The 13,946-nt window shown below is 40.3% G+C and overlaps 1 protein-coding gene across 1 annotated transcript in view; it reads left to right on the top strand.

Moving 5' to 3' along the window:
- Positions 1–13,946, top strand: part of LOC115134248 (talin-2-like) — a 149,202-nt gene that overhangs the window by 70,113 nt on the left and 65,143 nt on the right. The window contains exons 3-5 of the mRNA XM_029668030.2: positions 11,286–11,459; positions 12,208–12,305; positions 12,396–12,525. Of these exons, the coding sequence (XP_029523890.1) occupies positions 11,324–11,459; positions 12,208–12,305; positions 12,396–12,525 (364 nt within the window). The 5' untranslated portion in view covers positions 11,286–11,323. The remainder of the gene's footprint in view (positions 1–11,285; positions 11,460–12,207; positions 12,306–12,395; positions 12,526–13,946) is intronic.

Raw genomic sequence — 13,946 nt, 5'->3', positions numbered from 1 at the left:
GAAGATGTATTATTATTGGAAGAGTTTTAATTGGTTTCATCACAAAATTAGAGTGAAGGCCTCAGATTAATGGTTAATCGTGGTGGTTGTATTTAGTTCAGCACACAAATAGGCCAAACTATGGCTAAGTGTTTTGAAAAAGGAAGTAGGTTAAACAAGGACATCTTGTCTTGATATGAAAAGACTATTAGGAAGGTATTGTGTTTGATTTTGCCATTGCCTTCTGTCTGCAATTGCTTGAGTCTTATGTGCAGCATGTTTGTATGAATGTATAATAGTGAAACAGATAAGCGTGTGATTACAGTATGTTTACTACTACAGATTTGCTCTCCTATCCATCCTATTCATACAAAAAGTATTTTTGGTTCCAAAACCATATGTGGATTCATCTGACAGAGTTTAGTAACTCCTGTCTCGTTTGATATTCAGAACCCAATGTAGTTAAAGGCCTAGTGCCATCAAACTAGATTTTTCCACACTGAGGTTGGATTAATACTGTGAGAATTACGATAATGCCCTTTTAGTGTAAGAGCTATTTAAAAAGATTGCCTAAAATATCTGCCTGTTTTGGTGAGATGGAGCTTTGGCCTGCCTGGTGATATCACCAGACGGTAAATGTGTTAATAGACCATTAAGAAAGAGTTAGTTCCAAACCTCTCTGCCAATAACATCTAGTTTTCAGTTTTCCCCTCCCCTCTCAGACCACTCCCAGGCAGTCCTAACAAAATTGCACTTACAGTTGAAGTCGGAAGTTTACATACACTGGTTGGATTTATTAAAACTCATTTTTCAACCCCTGCACAAATTTCTTATTAACAAACTATAGTTTTGCCAAGTCGGATAGGACATCTACTAACCGATGTCCTAACATCTACTAAAAAGTCATTTTTACAACAATTGTTTACAGACAGATTATTTCACTTACAATTTGCTGTATCACAATTCCAGTGGGTTTACAAACACTAACTTGACTGCATTTAAACAGCTTGGAAAATTCCAGAAAATGATGTCTTGGCTTTAGAAGCGTCTGATAGGCTAATTGACACCATTTGAGTCAATTGGAGGTGTACCTGTGGAGGTATTTCAAGACCTACCTTCAAACTCAGTATCTCTTTGCTTGACATCATGAGAAAATCAAAAGAAATCAGCCAAGACAACAGAAAATAAATTGTGGATCACAAGTTTGGAAATTGCTCCCAAGGATGAACCAAATGCCTGAAGGTACCACGTTCATCTGTACAAACAATAGTATGCAAGTATAAACACCATGGGACCACGCAGCCGTCATACCGTTCAGGAAAGAGACTCGTTCTGTCTCCTAGTGACGAATGTACTTTGGTGAGAAAAGTGCAAATAAATCCCAGAACAACAGCAAAGGACCTTGTGAAGATGCTGGAGAATACAGGTACAAAAGTATCTATATCAACAGTAAAATGAGTCCTATATGGACATAACCTGAAAGGCCGCTCAGCAACGAAGAAGCCACTGCTCCTAAACCACCATAAAAAAAGCCAGACTACGGTTTGCAACTGCACATGGGGACAAAGATTGTACTTTTTGGAGAAATGTCCTCTGGTCTGATGAAACAAAAAAAGAACTGTTATGTTTGGAGGAAAAAGGGGATGCTTGCAACCTGAAGAACACCATCCCAACTGTGAAGCACAGGGTGGCAGCATCGTGTTGTGGGTGTGATTTGCTGCAGGAGGGACTGGTGCACTTCACAAAATAGATGGCATCATGAGGTAGGAAAATTGTGTGGATGTGTTGAAGCAACATCTCAAGACATCAGTCAGGAAGTTAAAGCTTGGTTGCAGATGGGTCTTCCAAATGGACAATACTTGCATACTTCCAAAGTTGTGGCAAAATGGCTACTTCTTATGGCTGCTGTCCCTGTACAGGGATCAACATCAGCGGAAATTTCAGAGTGACAACTAATAGTACTCGATACAACTCAAACTTTCTCGTTGTGAATCTAGCCAACATGTCAGATTTTTAAAATGCTTTTCGGTGAAAGCATGAGAAGCTATTATCTGATAGCATGCAACCCCCGAAATGCCCAAAGGGGACGTAAACAAAATAATTAGCGTAGCCGGCGCTACACAAAACGCAGAAATAAAATATAAAACATTCATTACCTTTGACGAGCTTCTTTGTTGGCACTCCTATATGTCCCATAAACATCATAATTGGGTCGTTTTTTTCGATTAAATTCGTCCATGTATACCCAAAATGTCCATTTATGAAGCCCGTCTGATCCAGGAAAAAACTGCTTTCCAAAACGCAACGTAATTTTTTTAAATTAAAAAAGTTGCCTATAAACTTTGACAAAACACTTCAAACTACTTTTGTAATCCAACTTTAAGTATTAGTAAACGTTAATAATCGATCAAATTGATCACGGGGCGATCTGTATTCAATAGCAGCAAGTCTTGAAATCATGGTCCATATTCTCCCTTTCATAACTTCCTCCGGTGTACTCGACGACAGGAAGTGCCTATTTCTCATTTCACCAAGGATGAACTTCAACCCAATTGCCAAGACTGGCGACATCGTATGGAAGCTGTAGGAACTGTAAACTGGACGCTATCTATTTTCGCTTGCCATAGACAATACAGAGACTGGCGGAGGGATATTTATTTTGTGGTTTTTGTGAAGTTTTCCTTGGGATTTTGCCTCCTACACACATTCTGTTATAGTCACAGACATGATTTAACCAGTTTTATAAACATCAGAGTGTTTTCTATCCACACATACTAATCATATGCATATACTATATTCCTGACATGAGTAGCAGGACGTTGAAATTTTGCACGATTTTTAACAAAAAGCTGCAAAAATTCGCAGCCTCTTTAAGAGGTTTTAAGGACAACAAGGTCAAGGTATTGGAGTGGCCATCACAAAGCCCTGACCTCAATCCTATAGAAAATGTGTGGCCAGAACTGAAAAAGCGTGTGAGGGCAAGGAGGCCTTACAAACCTGACTCAGTTACACCGGCTCTGTCAGGAGGAATGGGCCAAAATTCACCCAACTTATTGTGGGAAGCTTGTGGAAGGCTACCCAAAACATTTGACCCATGTTAAACAATTTAAAGGCAATGCTACCAAATACAAATTGAGTGTATGTAAACCTCTGACCCACTGGGATTGTGATGAAAGAAATAAAAGATGAAATAAGTCATTCTCTCTACTACTATTCTGACATGCATATTCTTAAAATAAAGTGGTGATCCTAATTGACCTAAGACAGTGCATTTTTAAATGTCAGTAATTGTGAAAAACTGATTTCAAATGTACAATCATGGCCAAAAGTTTTGAGAAAGACGCAAATATTAATTTACACAAAGTTTGCTGCTTCAGTGTCTTTAGATATTTTTGTCAGATGTTACTATGGAATACTGAAGTATAATTACAAGTATTTCATAAGTGTCAAAGGCTTTTATTGACAATTACATGAAGTTGATGCAGAGTAAATATTTGCACCCTGGCATGCTGTCAATTAACTTCTGGGCCACATCCTGACTGATGGCAGCCCATTCTTGCATAATCAAAGCTTTGTCAGAATTTGTGGGTTTTAGTTTGTCCTGTGGAGGATTGGTCACAAGTTCTCAATGGGATTAAGGTCTGGGGAGTTTCCTGGACCCAAATATCGATGTTTTGTTCCCCGAGCCACTTAGTTATCACCTTTGCCTTATGGCAAGGTGCGCCATCATGCTGGAAAAGGCACTGTTCGTCACCAAACTGTTTTTGGATGGTTTGGAGAAGTTGCTCTCGCAAAATTGTGTGTGAGCCCACTCTCTTGGCTGAGAAGCAACCCCACACATGAATGGTCTCAGGATGCTTTACTGTTGGCATGACACAGGACTGATGGCAGCGCTCACCTTGTCTTCTCCAGACAAGCTTTTTTCCAGATGCCCCAAAGAATCGGAAAGGGGATTCATCAGAGAAAATGACTTTACCGCAGTCCTCAGAAGTCCAATCCCTGTACCTTTTCCAGAATATCAGTCTGTCCCTAATGTTTTTTCTGGAGAGAAGTGGCTTCTTTGCTGCCCTTCTTGACACCAGGCCATCCTCCAAAAGCCTTCGCCTCACTGTGCGTGTAGAATCACTCACACCTGCCTGCTGCCATTCATGAGCAAGCTCTGTACTGGTGGTGCCCCGATTCTGCAGCTAAATCAACTTTTGGAGACTGTCCTGGCGCTTGCTGGACTTTCTTGGGCGCCCTGAAGCCTTCTTCACAACAATTTAACCGCTCTTCTTGAAGTTCTTGATGATCCGATAAAAGATTGATTTAGGTGCAATCTTACTGGCAGCAATATCCTTGCCTGTGAAGCCCTTTTTGTGCAAATCAATGATGACGGCACGTGTTTCCTTGGAGGTAACCATGATCGACAGAGGAAGAACATTGATTCCAAGCACCACCCTCCTTTTGAAGCTTCTAGTCTGTTTTTCGAACTCAATCAGCATGACAGAGTGATCTCCAGCCTTGTCTTCGTCAACACTCACACCTGTGTTAACGAGAGAATCACTGACATGATGTCAGCTGATCCTTTTGTGGCAGGGCTGAAATGCAGTGGAAATGTTTTGGGGGGATTCAGTTAATTTGCATGGCAAAGAGGGACTTTGCAATTCATCTGATCACTCTTCATAACATTCTGGAGTATATGCAAATTGCCATCATACAAACTGAGGCAGCAGACTTTATGAAAATTAATATTTGTGTCATTCTCAACTTTTGGCCATACTGTATTTGGCTAAGGTGTATGTAAACTTCCGACTTCAACTGTAACTAAAAAGCGATGTTTGTTTCTTTTTGACTATTTTAATTGAAAAAAATCACTGTATGGTACTTCATTGTTACCCTGAAATGATATGATGTTGAGATAAAAACGTCTGCATTGGACCTTTTTAAAGATATGGGTTATAATTTGCTGCTGCATGTTCTGTAGATAAATCTGGCCCTTATCTGTGGATGTACTGTATTTATGATCGTGGATTAATGCCTCTCCTACCAGGCTGTTCTTCACACCTACACTCTCTTCCAATTTTAGATGTGTTACACTCAAATTGATAAGGCTACCGGCCTTGAAATCAGAGGAAATGAACACACCTGACCTTGACTTTCTGCCATAGTTAAGTGCAAATGTTTGTGGTAGGTTGTGTTAATGTTTGTGGTAGGTTGTGTCGTAGTCATGGGGCTTGAATATTATTTGCTCTTGAGAGTTGGTGTTGGTATGATATGGATTTAATCAGATCTGGATGTAATATATATTGAACACAAATATAAACACAACATGTAAAGTGTTGGACCCATGAGCTGAAATAAAAGATCCAATAAATGTTCCATACACACAAAAAGTATTTCTCTCAAATGTTGTGCACAAATTTGTTTTCATCCCTGTTAGTGAGCATTTTTCTCCTTTGCCAATATAATCCATCCACCTGACAGGTGTGGCATATCAAGACGCTGATTAAACGGCATGATCATTACACAGGTGCGCCTTGGCTGTGGACAATAAAAGGCCACGCTAAAATGTGCAGTTTTGTCACATAACCCAATTCCACAGATGTCTCAACCATAAGCCGCCTCCATTGTTGTTTTAGAGAGTTTGGCAGTATGTCCAACTGGCCTCACAACTGCAGACCATGTGTAACCACACCAGCCCAGGACCTTCACATCCGCCTTCTTCACCTGCGGGATCGTCTGAGACCAGCCACCCGGACAGCTCATGCAACTGAGGAGTATTTCTGTCGATAATAAATACTTTTTGTGTGGAAAAACTCATTCTGATTGGCTGTGCCTGGTTCCCAGTGGGTGGGCCTGGCACCCAAGTGGGTGCCCCTGCCGAGGTCATGTGAAATCCATAGATTAGGACCTATTGCATTTATTTCAATTGACTGATTTCCTCATAAAATTGCATGTTGCTTTTATATTTTGTTTCAGTATATCAAGTCGTCTTTAGTGGATGTGACTGCAGCTTCCAGGAAGTTATTAGCCCCATGTTGTTCAAACCTAATATAGGTAATGCTACAGACCAAAACGTGAGGGATATCCCATAGAGATTGTCATGTTTTATGAGATGACCAACAATAGATCTTCTGGTGACGTTTGCACAATCTCTTATAGTGCACCTAAGCATCACTTCGCTAAGCATCAGAGACGGAGATAGCGAGAGGGAGAGATAGAGACCCGACCCCCCCCCCCCCCCCCCTCTCACTGCCTAGAGTTGATCCCAGGAGACATGCCCTGGGACTGCAGCAGATTGACCTGTCTTTTAATCAGAGGGGAATAAAAAATGGGGGGCTAATTTAGAGCACGCGTGGAGAGATGAGAGAAAGGAACCCAAGGAAAGCATTCATTAGCATGTTCTCCTCAGTACATGGAACCTTTCATCCTTCAATCTCCCAGCCTTTCAGAGAAATGCTGATGATGGATTTATGCTCATACCACTTCAGCATGCCAGGGACATATTAGTTTAATTAACAATCATAATGATTAGGCTATTGTAAAAATACAATGTAAAAAATTCACTTTTTTTAAATGACTATTCAATGAATTTGAGATTAATGTACAGTTTAGGTATTTGCATGTTCATGAGACCGTTAGTTTGAGGTCTGAGGATGTTTTAAATCTTATTAGAGCTTGTTAAAATCCTCATCTTAACAATGACTAGGCTGGGATATGGAGCTGGTACACTAATCCACCGTTGATCCTGATATGGCTCTAGTTGTACTATTTACAACTAGTGCCGCTGCCGAGAGGGTTGATTCTTTTCGTAAAGCCAGATAAATGCTTTTAAATCTTGAACCCGTATTGTTTTTGTATTCTTATTTGCTAATAGAGGATGAGCGTTGTTATGAAATTACATGTTTATGATCCTATTCAAATGGTTTGTGTCTGCCATTTTAAGATTCTGTTTGTCTTTTCTCTACCATGACCTTGTTAAGGTGATTGGGATGGGTGTTTTGTTTGTCTATGTAGCCTAATAAGGGTGATGCAAGAATACAGAATTTAGTCTAGATTTTGGTGTTGCTAGAATAAAGAAGGTTTCTGTTACTGCCTCATTTGATTGTAAACCTAAAATGTTTTATTATGGTGTGTGTACTGAGTGCATCAATAAGGGCTTTCACCTGGTCAGTCTGTCATGGAAAGAGCAGGTGTAGGTCAGGTTATTTTGTTCTAGTGCTGAGCGATTAACCAAAATGTCTGTTATTTTACTTTTTTTTTAAACAACCAGTTGACCGACATCGGTTAAATTATTTTAATTCCATTTAGTTCAGGGGTTTTCTGTGAGCTTAATGTACACATTGCGCAGTTTCTCTAGAGGTAAATCAGACCAAGAACGAACTGTGCGATTTAGTAGGGAGTTGTAGTATCCAACAGGCCAATATTCTACATAGTTTAGCGCAGAAAGCGTGCCAGTTAACAAATGGAACTGGTACATTTCTTTATTTACTGTATGCAAGAAAATATTCTGCCTATTTTTATATTTAATATAGGGCAGACATATAAGTTCCCTACCTTCTCCCCTTCCACTTGACTACTCAATTTCTGTGGTAATGCTGCAATCAATTGGTTGTTACTTTGTATTGAGCAAACATTCTCATACATTTTCGATAGCTGCATGTGTGACAACTCCACTAGTTTCCCACTGGGCACAGACGTCAATTCAACGTCTATTTACACATTGTTTCAATGGATTTCATTAAAATGTTGTGGAAACAACGTTGAGTCAACCAGTGTGCGCCTAGTGGGTTATTTTATTAGTATATTCATAATCACTGCACATTTGTGCAGCTAGTCTAATTGGTTTTGAACACATTTGAGAGGGTTCATCAGTACTGTATGTTATCATTTGACTTTATATATCCTCTTTTAAGCCATCAAGCAGCTAGCTAGCTGTAAGTGTGTATAATAAAACAGCTTGAAGTCATGGCCACAGCGATCTTTCCATTTACCTATAGTCTGACTTTAATTTTGATGGGGCATGAAAAAATATTTCATGCAGTTTACTATTCTGTTATTAGTCTTAAAGCCACCGAATACTTGAACTGCATTGTGGCAGTATGTTGGGGATGTCCCAATTCCACAAAACGTATTGATCAGCTATGATCAAACAAGCTCCAATGAAGTGATCATGTCAGGCCAACATGTCAGGGCTCCCATCTCAGTGCTAGAGGTGTCTGCATCTCAGTGCTAGAGGTGTCACTGCAGACCCTGGTTCGATCCCGGGCTGTATCACAACTGGCTGTGATCGGGAGTCCCTTTTGTCTAAATATTTGACTGGTGCTGTAATGGTCCACCAGGCTAAGTTGCAGACAGTGCCTGGGTGTCCTCATGAGCTCTCCTCTCTGCTATTGTTATTACAACAAATCATGTGACACATACTGTATCCCTTCCAGATGGCTCCTGACTTCAGCTCTTATTCAATTGTCCATGTTTACACTGCCCTCCCAGGTGCTCTTAGACACTTTCTTCTCTTTGCAGATCTCTAATGTGTTGAGTACTCAACTAACCTAACTTAATACTAGAAGCCCTGTGGATGGAGGAGAGAAAGCCCTGGTAATGGTATAAGAGAGGACAGGGGGCTGGTAATACTATTTTAAGTCCACTTTGAAGCATCATGTTACAGGGATATAGTAGAAGCCCATTCATTCTGTATGTTGATATATCTCTGGTTGCGATCTGCTGTCTATGCTGTGTCCTCTCTGCTTAGTAATGGTTCGGTGTCGGCCTGAAAGCAGAGCTAATGAGAAGCTTGCTGCTGTTGAGTGTTTGCCAGAGGAGAGAGAGGAGAGGAACTCTGTGAGAAATGGGTTCTCGCTCTGCTGCTGCTATTGCTACCTCCTACTAGCTCTGCTCCATAGTAGTGATTATCCTCCGGGGTTTCCTCGTGTGGCTGCTCCTGAGCTGTTTCTCTTGCTCTCACTCTCTGTATTGCCTACAACAGGAATGGTATCATTTTTCATGCATGATGTATTTATTTGATTCTATAAAGAATATTTTTTACGATGGGTGCCATCACCAATCCATATCGGCGAACAAATGTAGACAGAGCTTTGTGCTTCCTACCCCTGCTAGGTGTATATACACCAAGGTCCCAATCGAATGTCTGCACAGTTCCTGCTTTCACTTTTGATTATCCCCACACAGCTATACTCTACTGCACCCTCAGGCCTGTGTGGCAAAGCCCATACTCGTTGTGTTGTTGTGTGTGTGTGTGTAGGGGGGGCTGGGTTAGCTGAGCATTCTGCAGCCTGTCTAACAAGGAATAACCATACACCTGAGCCACAAAAGTGTTGTAGGACCCCTGTGGCAGGCTGTATGGAGTAGGTCCTATGCAGAGCCATTACCTCTACCTCTTTGTGCTGATGGACTATCAGTCGAGAAGAGGCTCGCAGGGGGGCTGCAGGAGTAGGAGAGAGTCACTACTATGAAAGACTGCTAGTCAGGGAGAACATAATTCACAACCACTTCATTGGGAATATTTTTTCTCTCCCTTTTCTCTGAAATGACTCACAGAACAATTGTATGGAACACACCTCCAAAGTATGGGGAAGCATTTTGTCATGGCTATATCTGGACTCTAAATGGAGTCAATTTGTTTATTCACAAGCACAGCTTCTATATGACCTTTGTCATTAAGAGGAACACAGAATGTCAACTCATTATCCATAATACAGTGTTGCCTTGTATAACATGAGAACATTTAGGGTTGACTAAAAATGTTCTTGTCATCTGGATTTGACAGTGCACTGGTTAAAGGAAAATATTAATTAACTATATTCTGAACAAAAAACATAACTGTTTGAGAGATCCATTGTGAACAGTTTTAACTCCTGGCTAAGGAAGATATACATCTAATAAATGGTGTCATTAGTGTTTTTTTTCTGCATGTTTTCTCAAGTAGGAATAAGAACTACAGTGCATTTCAATCGGTTTGGCCTTAAATGGATGGCATAACACCCACTGGTTTGACTCCGATGTCTGCTTGTAGGGGGAGAGGGCAAATAATGATGATCCTCTATAATGTCATCATTCAGGTAGAAGATATAACCCTATTTGGTAAAATACCAAGTTTATATATTTATTTTTATTTATTTTATGATAAGAACAGCTCAAATAAGCAAAGAGAAATGACAGTCCATCATTACTTTAAGTCATGAAGGTCAGTCAATACGGAAAGAACTTTAAAAGATTCTTCAAGTGTAGTTACAAAAACCATCAAGCGCTATGATGAAACTGGCTCTCGTGACGACCACCACGGGAAAGGAAGACCCAGAGTTACCTCTGCTGAAGAGGATACGTTCATCAGAGTTACCAGCCTCAGAAAATGCAGCCCAAATAAATGCTTCACAGAGTTCAAGTAACAGACACATCTCAACATCAACTGTTCAGAGGAGACAGGCCTTCATGGTCAAATTGCTGCAAAGAAACCACTACTAAAGGACACCAATAAGAAGAAGAGACTTGCTTTGACCAAGAACCACAAGCAACGAACATTAGATCGGTGGAAATCTGTTGTTTTGTGCAATGAGACAAATGTGAGATTTTTGGTTCCAACCTCCATGTCTTTGTGAGATGCAGAGTAGGTGAACGGATGATCTTTGCATGTGTATTTCCCTTCGTGAAGCATGGAGGAGATGGTGCGGTGCTTTGCTGGTGACACTGTCTGCGATTTATTCAGAAATCAAGGCATACTTAACCAGCATGGCTACCACAGCATTCTGCAGCAATACACCATCCCATCTGGTTTGGGCTTAGTGGGATTATCATTTGTTTTTCAACAGGACAATGTCCCAACACACCTCCAGGCTGTGTAAGAGCTATTTAACCAAAAAGGAGAGTGATGGAGTGCTGCATCAGATGGTTTGGGATGAGTTGGACTACAGAGTGAAGGAAAAGCAGCCAACAAGTGCTCAGCATATGTGGGAACTCCTTCAAGACTGTTGGAAAAGCATTCCAGGTGAAGCTGGTTGAGAGAATGCCAAGAATATGCAAATCTGTCATCAAGGAAAAGGGTGACGATTTTGAAGAATCTAAAATATATTTTGATTTGTTTAACACTTTTTTGGTTACTACATGATTCCATAAGTGTTATTTCATAGTTTTAATGTCTTCACTATTATTCTACAATGTAGAAAATTGTAAAAAGAAAGAAAAACTCTGGATAAACCTACTTATTCAAAACTTTTGACTGGTACTGTATAAATCCAGTGTCCATTTTATACACATTTCCTTGACTAACTCCGAGTTATATCTGAACTGATCCGTTTAGTTTTTTTCAGGTGTGTAGGTTGGCAACGCCAATACACCACCAATCAAGATGGTGGCCCTTTCACTGAAGATCTGTGTCCGCCAGTGCAATGTGGTGAAGACCATGCAGTTTGGGCCCTGCACTCCTGTGTATGATGCCTGTAGGATCATCAGGGAGAGGGTTCCGGAAGCCCAGACTGGCCAAGGTGAGAGATTGGGGAAAGCTACTGTTAATGTGTAATGTCAGAATGTTTCACAAGCATAAGGATCACTTTCACTATGAAAATTGAAATACAAAAACTACGCAATTACTCTTTATTTTACATCACTCTGTACGAAATACTCCAGTGTCATTGTAATGCAATTGTCAAACAAGGCATTAGAGTGCCTGATCTCCAGTTTTGTCGGTCTGGTCTGGTCTGGTCTTGAGCTTTTTAAGCAGGAGATAAAAATCGATGTCACCCACAGCATTGCTTTCTGAATACAGACAGACAGAAAACAGTTTCAAAACAGTCGATGCGCTCTGTCTGAGGAAGCTGACTCAATCTGGGTCTGTGGGTGGTATTCTTCCCTGGGGGAGGTGTTAGTTAGGCAGGTTGGAGAGGCTCTCTGTGGTGTTAGCTAGGCATGCTGGAGAGGCTCTTTAAGCTGTGAGCTCTCATTAGGCTTTAGGACAGATTCATATCAGCTAGGCTAGAGGGTCTGATGGCAGACATAATTACTCCTCTTTCCCAACTGAATGTCATAACATGGATTATTCATGTGAATGTCAATGAGATCAGAAGAAGAGGCATCCTATGTATCATAAACAGTAACTACATGAGATGCAGTTAAATAGCATTGTCTTGTCAACATGTGTTCACTTAGTTGGCTTTTGCCGTTTTAAACATTCAATCAAGCAATTGCTCCCATTACTAAATGTTACCCTAACACGTTCTCTGCTATGCGTTTCAGCCTCTGATTACGGCCTGTTTCTCTCTGATGATGATCCCAGAAAAGGAATCTGGCTGGAGTCTGGGAGAACTCTGGATTACTACATGCTCCGGAACGGGGTAAAGCCCAATCATAGAACCCAGGGCAGAGTCCCATCAAACATTCAATCAAAGGACTGCATATCATTCCCCTCTTTCCTTGTTTCTAAGGATGTCTTGGAGTACAAAAAGAAACAGAGGCCCCAGAAGATCAAGATGCTGGATGGGGCAGTTAAAACTATCATGGTGGATGACTCTAAAACTGTGGGAGAGCTGCTTGTAACCATATGCAGTAGAATAGGTGGGTAACCTCTCTCTAACTGAATCTACACAAGTCAAACCATCCACTAGCCTCTCAGAGTAGGAGTGCTGATGTTACAGGTCTCAGTTTTGGGACTGGTGCTGCAGATGATAGTTCTTGTAACACAGGATAAATGATGAAACAGGAGAATGTGGCTTCTCTTTCAAAGGTTCTCTCAATTATTTTATTCAACATTCTCTCAAGCGCAAATTATCTTTTTCTGTCTTTGCTGTGTATTTCATTTGTCTCCTAATCCCTGACATATTATTTCATAAACATATAAAAAAAATACATCAAGAATATTAAATTCCAATCCAATTCACATCCTAAAATTCTTTACATTTATCCCCCAAACACATTTACTCTTAACTTTTATTCACCTGTTTACAGTAGGTTATAATTCTGTAGTTGACTGTTGTCCACTATAGCCCTATAGGAGACTAAAGCATGAAAGCCTTTTTAAAGACTGGTTTAACTCATTAGAAGTGACTTTATACCCATTCTCAAAATACAGTCACCCAGTGTCAGAAGGGCTAATAGAAAGACAAGGCTATTGCGAATGACATTCATGCTAATTATTGAAAAATGACAGAACATGCTAGCATAATGTTAACCGACGCTAGCAACCAACTGACCAGAGCTGCCAAAAGCTATCTCGAACTAGCTAATAGCTAACCGGAGCTAGCTCTAAGCTAGCAGCTTTTCTGACATTTACAGTACAAGTACAGTACAGTACAAGTTCTTAAACAGCACAGTTACAACATTAAATTGTCAGGAGTGTCTTTTTCAAAATAAAAACGTTCAGGTGTTAACCATTTGTTTTTTTCTGGATCAAAGGAATGCACAGCCATCATTTCATTTTATACTCGACATGCGTTTTCTGTCTAGTACGAAATTACACAATTACTATGTTGTTCAAACCCATTACATTCACTTCAACAGGCAAGTTATACTGAATACCACAATATATTTTTGTATTTTTGCACTTTACTGACCTGTAACATGGGATAAATTATGAAACAGGAGAACATGACTTCTCTTTCAAAAGGTTTTCTCAATTATGAGAACACACAGGTGCAGGACCGCATACAGTCCCAGGAGGACTGACATTTCAGTAAAAGCATTCTTCTCCAATACAGAGAAACAATACATAAACACAAATGTGACCATACATTTTGTGTGTGTCACTCTGATCTAGGACCTGTCTATATAATCTTATTCATTAAGATCTAAAAGGCAAAACAGATCCTAGATCAACACTCCTACTCTGAGACCTTTTGTGTATACGGGCCCTGATCCTATTTATAGCTCACAGTTACTGGCTCCGCCATACATTATGGATGCAGATTCCCTAGCTTTTAGAACATGATATTTAGCTATGGTACTGGTATAGTCTAAGTTTTCTATGGGTATTTTTGATA

Source organism: Oncorhynchus nerka, linkage group LG9a (assembly GCF_034236695.1).
Source record: "Oncorhynchus nerka isolate Pitt River linkage group LG9a, Oner_Uvic_2.0, whole genome shotgun sequence".
NCBI lineage: Eukaryota > Metazoa > Chordata > Actinopteri > Salmoniformes > Salmonidae > Oncorhynchus > Oncorhynchus nerka.
This window is presented reverse-complemented; position numbering and strand designations above follow the sequence as displayed.